The 13,347-nt window shown below is 37.9% G+C and overlaps 1 protein-coding gene across 29 annotated transcripts in view; it reads right to left on the bottom strand.

Moving 5' to 3' along the window:
- The window catches only part of DNAH12 (dynein axonemal heavy chain 12), a 232,905-nt gene that overhangs the window by 196,210 nt on the left and 23,348 nt on the right, over positions 1–13,347 (bottom strand). For 28 of the 29 annotated variants that reach the window (XR_003796539.1, XR_003796540.1, XR_003796541.1 and 25 more), the window contains 2 exons: positions 3,051–3,132; positions 2,825–2,851 (listed from right to left, as the gene is read on the bottom strand). Coding sequence is in view for 21 of the 29 variants with exons in the window: in XM_029241697.1 (XP_029097530.1) it covers positions 2,825–2,851; positions 3,051–3,132 (109 nt within the window). In the remaining 8 variants the exon portion in view is untranslated. Of the gene's footprint in view, positions 1–2,824; positions 2,852–3,050; positions 4,581–5,076; positions 5,125–13,347 lie in introns of all 29 variants that reach the window. The other variant, XM_029241702.1, reaches the window with a different exon arrangement.

A 13,347-nucleotide genomic window follows, 5' to 3' on the forward strand; every position in this document is an offset into this window, starting at 1 on the left:
CAGGCCTGACACCCAGCCAGAGCACCAAGACCCTGTCAGCCACATGGCAACAATAACTCTGTCAATATGTCTTCATCAACCATATGAGCAACGCCAATGTGGGACCCAGTACCATTCACTCGGTGGAAGAATTCCGGGTTCAGGCAGGGGACAGGCACAGTGCAGGTGATATCTGGATATTGCTTGACACTTTACAGACTGTTCTCAATGGATTTCCCTTCTTTGCTGAGCTTCAAAGCTTCCAAGATATTGGGAGCTGGGAAGTGAAAGGCAGAGGGAGGGAGCACAGGGCAGGAACAGCCCCTGGGCTTTTGCCCATGGGAGTGGCTGCCTCTGTGGTCTTTTTGATGGTAGTCATTTTGACAGGTGTGAGGTGATATCTCATTGTGGTTTTTGATTTCATTTCTCTGATGAATGAATGATAAATGAATGTTGAGCATCTTTTCATGTGCTTGTTAGCCATCTGTATGTCTTCTTTAGAAAAATGTCTATTCAGGTCTTCTGCCCATTTTTTAATTGGGTTATTTGTTTTTTTGACATTAAGTTAGTTGTATGAGCTGTTTATATACCTTGGATACTAACCCCTTATCAGTCATATGATTTGCAAATATTTTCTCCCATTCAGTAGGTTCTCTTTTCATTTTGTTGATGGTTCTGCTGTGCAAAAGCTTTCAAGTTTAATTAGGTCCCATTCATTTATTTTTGCTTTTGTTTTCTTTGCCTTAGGAGACCAATCCAAAAAAAATATTGCTACAATTTATGTCAAAAAGTATCCTGCCTATGTTACCTTCTAGGAGTTTTATGGTTTCCAATCTTACATTTAGGTCCTTAATATGGATTGTGCTTTTGATGTCACGTCTAAGAATTCTTGGCCAAGTCCTAGATTTTCTTCTAAAAGTTTTTAAATAGTTTTGTTTTACATTTAAATCTATGATCAATTTTTAGTTAATTTTTGTACAAGAGGCAACGTTTAGGCTGAGGTTTGGGGTTTTTGCTGTTTATTTCTTTTGTTATTTTATGGTTGTCCTATTGCTCTACCCCATTTGTTGAAAAGATTATCCTTTTTCCATTGAACTGATTTTTGCACCTTTGTCAAAAATCAGTTGGCTGTAGCTGAGTGTGTCTATTTCTGAGTCATCTCTTCTGTTCTACTGATACATGTGTTCAATTATTTAAAAGTAAAACGTTTTGAAAAGTCAGCTGAAGGTCTAGTGAGAGAAATATTGAAAAAATATCCTTTGGGTTTGGCAACTAGTGGTCATTGGTGACATTTATGATGAAGTGGTGGAGTTCCTAGAAGCCAGATTGCCAAGGCAGTGGGTTTAAGAGTGAATTACTGTTTCATACCCAGCTACCTATTTTAGATTGTAAGACACTAAAGGCAAAAACTATGGAGGAAGGATAAGGATGCTAAACACATACACACAAAAATATCTTGCAGTTCACCCAGCCTCACATTAAATATTTATAAATGTTTTGGGGTTGTTTTATATCAGTTCTTACATCTAGGAAAGAGGCAAATCCACAGCCCAAGTCTCCGGAAAAGTTGGGAGGCAGAGGGAGGAGGAGGAGGAGTATTTTAAAAAGACAAAAAACTTGGATTAGCTAAAATGAGATTCTTCCAAAGATCCTCAGTCAGTAGGAAGGTATCCTTAGCCCTCTATCCCAAGAGGGAACTTCAAGGGTTCTGGAAAGCCTGTACCCCCATCTGGTAACATGCTGCATAAATTCTTCTTTTGTGTAACCAGCTCCATAACTTTCCATATCCTTTGCTGTTAAGGAAATTTTACATGTTTTCATCTTTCCAACAATCACATCACAGTCCCATGTTGTCACCCATGCAGTCAGTGTCTTTTTTTAATCTCTATCATCTAGCATGTGGGTGGCACATAATGGATTCAAAATAAGCAGTCATCATTATATCAACATCAAGACAATGAAAAGGGAGATGTATTTTCCTTTATAACTACCACTTTGGATATTTTTTCAGTTCTTTGGAATAACAACAAAAATATTTACAATTAATCCTCAAATAATGAATAGCAACAAAAATGTAACTCTTAAAACCTGTATAGGGGCTTCCTTGGTGGCGCAGTGGTTGAGAGTCCACCTGCCAATGCAGGGGACATGGGTTCGTGCCCCGGTCTGGGAAGATCCTACATGCCACGGAGTGGCTGGGCCCATGAGCCATGGCTGCTGAGCCTGAGCATCCGGAGCCTGTGCTCCACAATGGGAGAGGCCACAACAGTGAGAGGCCCGCATACCACAAAAAAAAAAAACAAAACAAACGAAAACAAAAACAAACAACCTGTACTGTCGGGCCTTCCCTGGTGGCGCAGTGGTTAAGAATCCGCCTGCCAATGCAGGGGACACGGGTTTGAGCCCTGGTCCAGGAAGATCCTACATGCCGTGGAGCAACTAAGCCCATGTGCCACAACTACTGAGCCTGCGCTCTAGAGCCCATGAGCCACAACTACAGAGCCCGCGCGCCACAACTACTGAAGCCTGTGTGCCTAGAGTCCATGCTCTGCAACAAGAGAAGCCACTGCAATAAGAAGCCACGCACTGCAACGAAGAGTAGCCCCTGCTCTCTGCAACTAGATAAAGCCTGTGTGCAGCAATGAAGACCCAATGCAGCCAAAAATAAATAAATAAAACCTGTATTGTCATCATGGCACGCTTGTACCTTTGGCAGAGAAAATAATCTGTTTCTAAATTTCTTTCTTCTCTGGGATGGAATTTAGCAGGTGGTCTTAGAAGGAGCTACTCTGTAACAATTTGTTTGAACATTTTCAAAGCAAGAAATATAAAAAATTGAACTCACTCCTTTCTTTTTAATTTCACTGGTCATCTGTCAAAAGCAAACAAACAAGACAATTAAATCAAGAAGAAAGTTTTTAAAGTAATTTTATATTTTTTAAATCAAAAATATAAATAGTTTTAAATATATGTATTATTCTTTAAAAAATACTAGTTATATTGAGACTGATTTAAAATAAGAATTAAAATAGTATAAAGATACACTTTTTAAAGAGAAAATATAAACCTACAGTTGGAGGATAATCTGGCTCTGGTGATGAAGGTGTTCTTTTATCCAATGTTCTGGCTAAATTTCGTTTGGCTCCTTCAATTCTGAAATTTATAGTTAGAACAATGTATGACTTTCTTGAATATAACATTAAGATATATCATTAAAACATAACAATTTGAACATTTTTTCAACTATACTTGAAGAAGAGATATTCAAGACTTCTTTATCTTACTGAATTTTCTGTAAGAAATAAATCTCAATTGCCATTATCAATGACTCCTAATATTCAAATTATTCATGTATAATATAAAAGGATACTAAAAACAATAATCAATAATGTTCAATTATAACATGACAATTTTTAAGTTCATCCTGATGCATGTGGGCCCTTATGTATGTGTTATCTCTGTTCAAATGCCGCACTGTCAGAGAAGACTACCCTTACCCCTTATATTAAGTAGCACTTCCTTCACTATCCATCCCTTTTATCCTCACTTACCTTGCTTCATAGTACTTACCACCATTTGACATACTATATGTTGTAGACCGTTTTATTCATTGCCTTATCCCAATGCTCAGAATAGTACCTGCTACATAGTAGGTGCTCAATAAAAAGTTGTGAATGTAGGAATTTATCATCCATAAAATATAGTTTCTTCTTTAAATAAAATTATATCATCATATAATCTGTTCATCTGTTACCAAATACTTACTGAATGTTTATATTCTGCAAGATACCCTACTAGGTTTTTTTTTTTTGGAAAGTACCTTTTTTTTTAATTTAATTATTTTTATTTATTTGTGGCTGCGTTGGGTCTTCGTTGCTGCTCATGGGCGCTACTCTTCGGGCTTCTCATTGTAGTGGCTTCTTTCGTTGCGAAGCATGGGCTCTATGCATGCAGGCTTCAGTAGTTGCGACACGCAGGCTCAGTAGTTGTGGCCCGTGGGCTCTAGAGCGCAGGCTCAGTAGTTGTGGCACATGGGCTTAGCTGCTCCGTGGCATGTGGGATCTTCCCAGACCAGGAATGGAACCCATGTCCCCTGCATTGGCAGGCGGATTCTTAACCATTGCGCCACCAGGGAAGTCCCTACTAGGTTTTATTAAAACATAGCAGCAACAAGTTTCAAGGAATTTATAAACTGAAAGTGTAGGAAGATAAGATCAGAGCGCCATATAAAAAGTATGGGAGGGCTTCTCTGGTGGCGCAGTGGTTGAGAGTCTGCCTGCCGATGCAGGGGACACAGGTTCGTGCCCCGGTTCAGGAAGATCCCACATACTGTGGAGCAGCTGGGCCCGTGAGCCATGGCCGCTGAGCCTGTGCATCCGGAGCCTGTGCTCTGCAATGGGAGAGGCCACAACAGTGAGAGGCCCGTGTACCACAAAAAAGAAAAAAAAAAAGTATGGGACCCTGATGGTTCAGAGGAGGGACAAGTTCACTTCCACCTGAAGGTATATTTGAAGGTTATGTGAACAAGTTAGCATTTGCAATAAGCTTGAAATGAAGAAGAGGATCTCAGTTGGAGATGTGGCTTTCCTGGGCAGATGGATCTGAAAAGATAAAGACCCTAAGAAACAGGAAGACAAGGGAACAATCAAAGGCAAAAATTGAAAATAAGGAGTTGTCCAATCTGCTCAGAAGTTATGGAACCAGATGGAGATAAGTTTGGAGAAGTGGACTGGAATATCTAGCTAAGGGTCTCAAATAGCAAGCTTTTTTATTAGTAGACAATGGGGAGTCACTAAGAGTTTTTAAGCATGAGAACATTTTTAGAAAGACAAATCTACCAGTTTGTAAAGGCTAAATACACTAGAAGAGATGGCCAAAGCAGAAAGTATACAAGGGAAAAAAAGAGACTTAAGAAAGAAGATTGAAGGATGCCAAGCGTGACAGGAATGAGGAAGAACAACTGAAGGAGGCAAAGGAGACATGGTCAGAGGCAAAAGGAGAACTAAAAGGAATTTGAAGGGAAGGATGGCCACCAGCACCAAAAAAGCATAAACTAGTAAATGCCATAAAGAAAAAGATCATGTCTGTTTTGCTCACCGATCTATCCATAGCACTTAGATAGTGTCCATCAAGGTCAGTAAATATCTGTAGAATGAATGATCAGAGTAGTGGATGTGGAAAAGATTCTGCATATCTAGTTCAGTACTTTCTTTAATGCATGAATACTCTCAAAAATTTCAAGTTGTACCCCAGGATGGGTGAGGGGAGATGACATTCATCACTTTCTGAGGTAGCTCAATTTATTGTCAGCTAGCTCATATTCTTCGAAATAAATTTCTTGAGTTGTATCCTTTTAAATTATATTCTCTGAAGCTATATAAAAAAGTCATATTCCTCTTCTTTGTTACCCTTCCAAAACTTAGTAATACCTATCCAGTTCCTTTGACCATTCCTGTCAATAAAAGTTACCATTTATAGTGAGTTTCTGACGTTGTAGGCATTGGCTTAAGATCTTTATATGCATGGATCTCATTTAACTCTCACAGAAATCCTAAGAGGTAACCATTATTATAATATTATCCCCATCTTACAGATAGGAAGATGAGGATAAGCAAAGTTACCTGACTTGCCAAATTCACATTAATAAGTTGTAGAGATGGGATATGAATTCAGGCCTGTCTAAACTCCTCCCCATTAAGCAAATCAGTTCCCTTCAAATTAGGTAGTTTCAAAATTCCTCACTCTCATTGGTAGCTATAATGGTTTAGCAACATCCCTCTTATAGTGTGACCCCAGAATTGCAGATGTTGCTTGACCAATGGAGGGTGAAAATTTTCTCTCCCACATTCTAGACATTCTTCATTTATTAAAAGAGACTAAGACTGAATTAGCTTTTATGAGTAGCCTCATTTCCCTGTTGTGCCTTACTGAGCCTGACTAAATCAAAATTAAAACACGATGACACAAAACCTATGGGATGCAGCAAAAGCTGATTTAAGAGGGAAGTTTATAGCAATACAATCTCACCGCAGGAAACAAGAAAAATCTCAAATAAACAATCTAACCCTACACTTAAAACAACTAGAGAAAGAAGAACAAAGAAAACCCAAAGTCAGTAGAAGGAAAGAAACCATAAATATCACAGCAGAAATAAATGAAATAGAAATGAAGAAAACAATAGAAAAGATCAATAAAACTAAAAGCTAGTTCTTTGAGAAGATAAATAAAATTGATAAACCCTTAGCCAGACTCATCAAGAAAAACAGGCACAGGATGCAAATCAATAAAATTGGAAATGAAAAAGGAGAAGTAACAACTGACACTGCAGAAATACAAAGGATTATAAGACACTACTACAAAAAACTATATGTCAATAAAATGGACAACCATGAAGAAATAGACAAACTATTGGAAAGGTACAATTTTCCAAGACTGACCAGGAAAAATTAGAAAATATAAACAGACACATCACAAGTAATGAAATTGAAACCATAATTTAAAATATTCCAACAAACAAAAGTCCAGGACCAGAAGGCTTCACAGGCGAATTCTATCAAACATTTAGAGAAGAGCTAATACAGATCCTTCTCAATCTCTTTTTAAAAACTGCAGCAGGAGAAACACTCCCAAATTCGTTCTACAAAGCCACCATCACCCAGAAAAAGATATCAAAAAAAAAGATTAAAGACCAATATCACTGATGAACATAGATGTAAAAATCCTGAACAAATTACTAGCAAACAGAATCCAACAACACATTAAATGGATCATACACCATGATCAAGTGGGATTTATCCCAGGGATGCAAGGATTTTTCAATATACGCAAATAAGTCAATGTGATACACCACATTAACAAATTAAGGAATAAAAACCATATGATCATCTCAATAGATGCAGAAAAAGCTTTCAACAAAATTCAACACCCATTTATGATAAAAATTCTCCAGAAAATGGGCATGGGGGAACCTACCTCAACATAATAAAGGCCATATATGACAAACCCACAGAGAGCATCATTCTCAATGGTGAAAAACTGAAAGCATTTCCTCTAAGATCAGGAACAAGACAAGGATGTCCACTATCGCCACTCTATTCAACATAGCTTTGGAAGTCCTAGCCACAGCAATCAGAGAAGAAAAGGAAACAAAGGGAATCCAGATTGGAAAAGAAGAAGTACAACTGTCACTGTTTGCTGATGAAGTGATACTATATGTAGATAATCCTAAAGATGCCACCAGAAAACTACTACAACTAATCAATGAATTTGGTAAGGTTGCAGGATACAAAATTAAGTCACAGAAATCTCTGGCATTCCTATACACCAACAACGAAAAATCAGGAAAAGAAAATAAGGAAACACTCCCATTTACCACTGCAACAGAAGAATAAAATACCTAAGAGTAAACCTGGCTAAGGTGGCAAAAGACTTGTACTCAGAAAACTATAAAACACTGATGAAAGAAAACAAAGATGACATAAACAGACGGAGAATATATCATGTTCTTGGATTGGAAGAATCAATATTGTGAAAATGACTATACTACCCAAAGCAATCTACAGATTCAATGCAATCCCTATCAAACTACCAATGGCGTTCTTCACAGAAGTAGAACCAAAAAATTTACATTTTGTATGGAAACACAAAATACCCCGAATAGCCAAAGCAATCTTGAGAAAGAAAAACAGAGTTGGAGGAATCAGGCTCCCTGACTTCAAACTATACCAAAAAGCTACAGTAATTAAGACAGTATGGTACTGGCACAAAACAGAAATATAGGTCAATGGTACAAGATAGAATGCCCAGAGATAAACCCATGCACATATGGGCACCTAATTTATGACACAAGAGGCAAGAACATACAATGGAGAAAAGACAGCCTCCTCAATAGGTGGTGCTCGAAAAACTGGACAGCTACATGTAAAAGAATGAAATTAGAACACTCCCTAACACCATATACAAAAATAAACTCCAAATGGATTAAAGACTTAATAAGACCAGACACTATGAAACTCTTAGAGGAAAATATAGGAAAAACACTCTTTGACATAAACTACAGCAAAATCTTTTTTGACCCACCTTCTAGAGTAACAGAAATAAAAACAAAAATAAACAAATGGGACTTAAAAGCTTTTGCACAGCAAAGGAAACCATCAACAAGACCAAAAGACAACCCTCAAAATGGGAGAAAATATTTGCAAATGAAACAAAAGACAAAGGATTAAACTCCAAAATATACAAACAGCTCATGGAGCTCAATATCAAAAAAACAAACAAGCCAATTGAAAAATGGGTGGAAGACCTAAATAGACATTTCACCAAGGAAGACATACAGATGGCCAAGAAGCACATGAAAAGATGTTCAATGTCACTAATTATCACAGAAACGCAAAACAAAACTACAATGAGGTTTTTTTTTGTTTTTTACATCTGTACCTTTTTCTTTTTTTAACATCTTTATTGGACTATAATTGCTTTACAATGACATGTTAGTTTCTGCTTTAAAACAAAGTGAATCTGTTATACATATACATATGTCCCCATATCTCTTCCCTCTTGCGTCTCCCTCCCTCCCACTCTCCCTTTCCCACCCCTCTAGGTGGTCACAAAGCACTGAGCTGATCTTGCTGGGCTACACGGCTACATCCCACTAGCTATCTATTTTACATTTGGTAGTGTATATATGTCCATGCCACTCCCTCACTTTGTCCCATCTTACCCTTCCCCCTCCCCATATCCTCAAGTCCATTCTCTAGTAGGTCTGCAACTTTATTCCCATCTTGCCCCTAGGTTCTTCATGACCTTTTTTTTCTTGTTTAGATTCCACATATATGTGTTAGCATATGGTATTTGTTTTTCTCTTTCTGACTTACTTCACTCTGTATGACAGACTCTAGGTCCATCCACCTCACTACAAATAACTCAATTTCATTTCTTTTTATGGCTGAGTAATATTTCATTGTATATATGTGCCACATCTTCTTTATCCATTCATCTGTTGATGGACACTTAGGTTGCTTCCATGTCGATGGCTATTGTAAACAGAGCTGCAATGAACACTGTGGTACATGACTCATTTTGAATTATGGTTATCTCAGGGTATATGCCCAGTAGTGGGATTGCTGGGTCATATTGCTGGTGGTTCTACTGTTAGATTTTTAAAGAACCTCCATACTGTTCTGCATAGTGGCTGTATCAATTTACATTCCCACCAACAGTGCAAGAGGGTTCCTTTTTTTCCACACAATCCACAGCATTTATTGTTTGTAGATCTTTTGATGATGGCCATTCTGAACGAAGTGAGATGATATCTCATTGTACTTTTGATTTGCATTTCTCTAATGATTAATGATGTTGAGCATTCTTTCATGTGTTTGTTGGCAATCTGTATATCTTCTTTGGAGAAATGTCTATTTAGGTCTTCTGCCCATTTTTGGATTGGAATTTTTGTTTTTTTGATATTGAGCTACATGATCTCCTTTTAAATTTTGGAGATTAATCCTTTGTCAGTTACTTCATTTGCAAATATTTTCTCCCATTCTGAGAGTTGTCGTTTGGACTTGTTTATGGTTTCCTTTGCTGTGCAAAAGCTTTGAAGTTTCATTAGGTCCCATTTGTTTATTTTTGTTTTTATTTCCATTTCTCTAGGAGGTGGGTCAAAAAGGATCTTTCTGTGATTTATGTCATAGAGTGTTCTCCCTATGTTTTCCTCTAAGAGTTTGACGCTGTCTGGCCTTACATTAAGGTCTTTAATCCATTTGGAGTTTATTTCTGTTTATGGTGTTACGGAGTGTTCTAATTTCATCTTTTGTATGTAGCTGTCCAGTTTTCCCAGCACCACTTATTGAAGAGGCTGTCTTTTATCCCCTGTATATTCTTGCTTCCTTTATAAAATATAAGGTGACCTTATGTGCATGGGTTTATCTCTGGGCTTTCTATCCTGTTCCATTGACCTATATTTCTGTTTTTGTGCCAGCACCATACTGTCTTGATTACTGTAGCTTTGTAGTATATAGTCTGAAGTCAGGGAGCCTGATTCCTCTAGCTCCATTTTTCTGTCTCAAGATTGCTTTGGCTATTCAGGGTCTTTTGTGTTTCCATACAAATTGTGAAGTTTTTTGTTCTAGTTCTGTGAAAAATGCCAGTGGTAGTTTGATAGAGATTGTACTGAATCCACAGATTGCTTTGGGTAGTAGGGTCATTTTCACAATGTTGATTCTTCCAATCCAAGAACATGGTATATCTCTCCATCTATTTGTATCATTTTAAATTTCTTTCATCAGTGTCTTATAGTTTTCTTCACACAGGTCATTTGTCTCCTTAGGTAGGTTTATTCCTAGATATTTTATTCTTTTTGTTGCAATGTCAAATGGAAGTGTTTTCTTAATTGCACTTTCAGATTTTTCATCATTAGTGTATAGGAATGCAAGAGATTTCTGTGCATTAATTTTGTATCCTGCAACTTTACCAAATTCATTGATTAGCTCTAGTAGTTTTCTGGTGGCATCTTTAGGATTCTCTATGTATAGCATCATGTCATCTGCAAACAGTGACAGTTTTACTTCTTTTTTTTCAATTTGTATTCCTTTTATTTCTTTTTCTTCTCTGATTGCCGTGGCTAGGACTTCCAAAGCTATGTTGAATAACAGCAGTGAGAGTGGACATCCCTGTCTTGTTCCTGATCTTAGAGGAAATGCTTTCAGTTTTTCACCATTGAGGACAAAGTTGGCTGTTGGTTTGTCATATATGGCCTTTATTATGTTGAGGAAAGTTCCCTCTATGCCTACTTTTTGGAGGCTTTTTTACATAAATGGGTGTTGAATTTTGTCAAAAGCTTTCTCTGCATATACTGAGATGATCATATGGTTTTTCTCCTTCAATTTGTTAATATGGTGTATTACATTGATTGATTTGCGTATACTGAAAAATCTTTGCATTCCTGGGATAAACCCCAGTTTATCGAGGTGTATGATCCTTTTAATGCGCTGTTGGATTCTGTTTGCTAGTATTTTGTTCAGGATTTTTGCATCTATGTTGATCAGTGATATTGGCCTGTAGTTTTCTTTCTTTGTGACATCTTTGCCTGCTTTTGGTATCAGTGTGATGGTGGCCTTGCAGAATGAGTTTGGGAGTGTTCCTACCTCTGCCATATTTTGGAAGAGTTTGAGAAGGATAGGTGTTAGCTCTTCTCTAAATGTATGACAGAATTTGCCTGTGAAGCCATCTGGTCCTGGGCTTTTGTTTGTTGGAAGATTTCTTTTTTTTTTTTTCTTTGCGGTACACGGGCCTCTCACTGTCGTGGCCTCTCCCTTTGCAGAGCAAAGGCTCCAGACACGCAGGCTCAGCGGCCATGGCTCACGGGCCCAGCCGCTCCACAGCATGCAGGATCTTCCTGGACAGGGGCACAAACCCGTGTCCCCTGCATCGGCAGGCGGACTCTCAACCACTGCGCCACCAGTGAAGCCCTGTTGGAAGATTTTTAATCACAGTTTCAATTTCAGTGCTTGTGATTGGTCTGTTCATATTTTCTGTTTCTTCCTGGTCAGTCTCGGAAGGTTGTGCATTTGTAAGAATTTGTCCATTTCTTCCAGGTTGTCCATTTTATTGGCATATAGTTGCTTGTAGTAATCTCTCATGATCCTTTGTATTTCTGCAGTGTCAGTTGTTACTTCTCCTTTTTCATTTCTAATTCTATTCTATTGATTTGAGTCTTCTCCCTTTTTTTTTGATTGAGCCTAATGGTTTATCAATTTCATTTATCTTCTCAAAGAACCAGCTTTTAGTTTTATTGATCTTTGCTATCATTTCCTTCATTTGTTTTTCATTTATTTCTGATCTGATCTTTATGATTTCTTTCCTTCTGCTAACTTTGGGGTTATTTTTGTTCTTCTTTCTCAAATTGCTTTAGGTGTAAAGTTAGGTTGTTTATTTGAGATGTTTCTTGTTTCTTAAGGTAGGGCTGTATTGCTATAAACTTCCCTCTTAGAACTGCTTTTGCTGTAGCCCATAGTTTTTGGATCGTCGTGTTTTCCTTGTCATTTGTTTCTAGGTATTTTTTTCATTTCCTCTTTGATTTCTTCAGTGATCTCTTGGTTATTAAGTAGTGTATTGTTTAGCCTCCATGTGTTTGCATTTTTTACAGATTTTTTCCTGTAATTGATATCTAGTCTCATAGCATTGTGGTCAGAATAGATCCTTGATACGATTTCAATTTTCTTAAATTTACCAAGGCTTGATTTGTGACCCAAGATATGATCTATCCTGGAGAATGTTCTATGAGCACTTGAGAAGAATGTGTATTCTGTTGTTTTTGGATGGAATGTCCTATAAATACCAGTTAATTCCATCTTGTTTAATGTATCATTTAAAGCTTGTGTTTCTTATTTATTTTCATTTTGGATGATCTGTCCATTGGTGAAAGTGGGGTGTTAAAGTCCCCTACTATGATGTGTTACTGTTGATTTCCCCTTTTATGGCTGTTAGTCTTTGCCTTATGTATTGAGGTGCTCCTATGTTGGGTGCATAAATATTTACAATGTTTATATCTTCTTCATGGATTGATCCCTTGATCATTAAGTAGTGTCCTTCTTTGTTTCTTGTAATAGTCTTTGTTTAAAGTCTGTTTGGTCTGATATGAGAATTGCTACTCCAGCTTTCTTTTTTTTTTGCGGTATGCGGGCCTCTCACTGTTGTGGCCTCTCCCCTTGTGGAGCACAGGCTCCAGACACGCAGGCTCAGTGGCCATGGCTCACGGGCTCAGCCGCTCCGCGGCATGCGGAATCTTCCCGGACTGGGGCACAAACCTGTGTCCCCTGCATCGGCAGTTGGATTCTCAACCACTGCGCCACCAGGGAAGGCCCTCCAGCTTTCTTTTAATTTCCATTTGCATGGAATACCTTTTTCCATCCCCTCACTTTCAGTCTGTATGTGTCCCTAGGTCTGAAGTGGGTCACTTGTAGACAACATATATATGGGTCTTGTCATTGTATCCATTCAGCCAGTCTATGTCTTTTGGTTGGAGCATTTAATCCATTTACATTTAAGGTACTTATCTATATGTATGTTCCTATTACCATTTCCTTGATTGTTTTGGGTTTGTTATTGTAGCTCTTTTCCTTCTCTTGTGTTTCCTGCCTAGAGAATTTCCTTTAGCATTTGTTGTAAAGCTGCTTTGGTGGTGCTGGATTCTCTTAGAATTTGCTTGTCTCTAAAGGTTTTAATTTCTCTGTCAAATCTGAATGAGATTCTTGCAGGGTAGAGTAATCTTGGTTGTAGGTTTTTCTCCTTCATCACTTTAAATATGTCCTGCCCGTCCCTTCTGGCTTGCAGAGTTTCTGCTGAAAGATCAGCTGTTAACCTTATGGGGAT

Source organism: Monodon monoceros, unplaced genomic scaffold (assembly GCF_005190385.1).
Source record: "Monodon monoceros isolate NGI ecotype Baffin Bay Population unplaced genomic scaffold, NGI_Narwhal_1 Super_Scaffold_3, whole genome shotgun sequence".
Lineage (NCBI taxonomy): Eukaryota > Metazoa > Chordata > Mammalia > Artiodactyla > Monodontidae > Monodon > Monodon monoceros.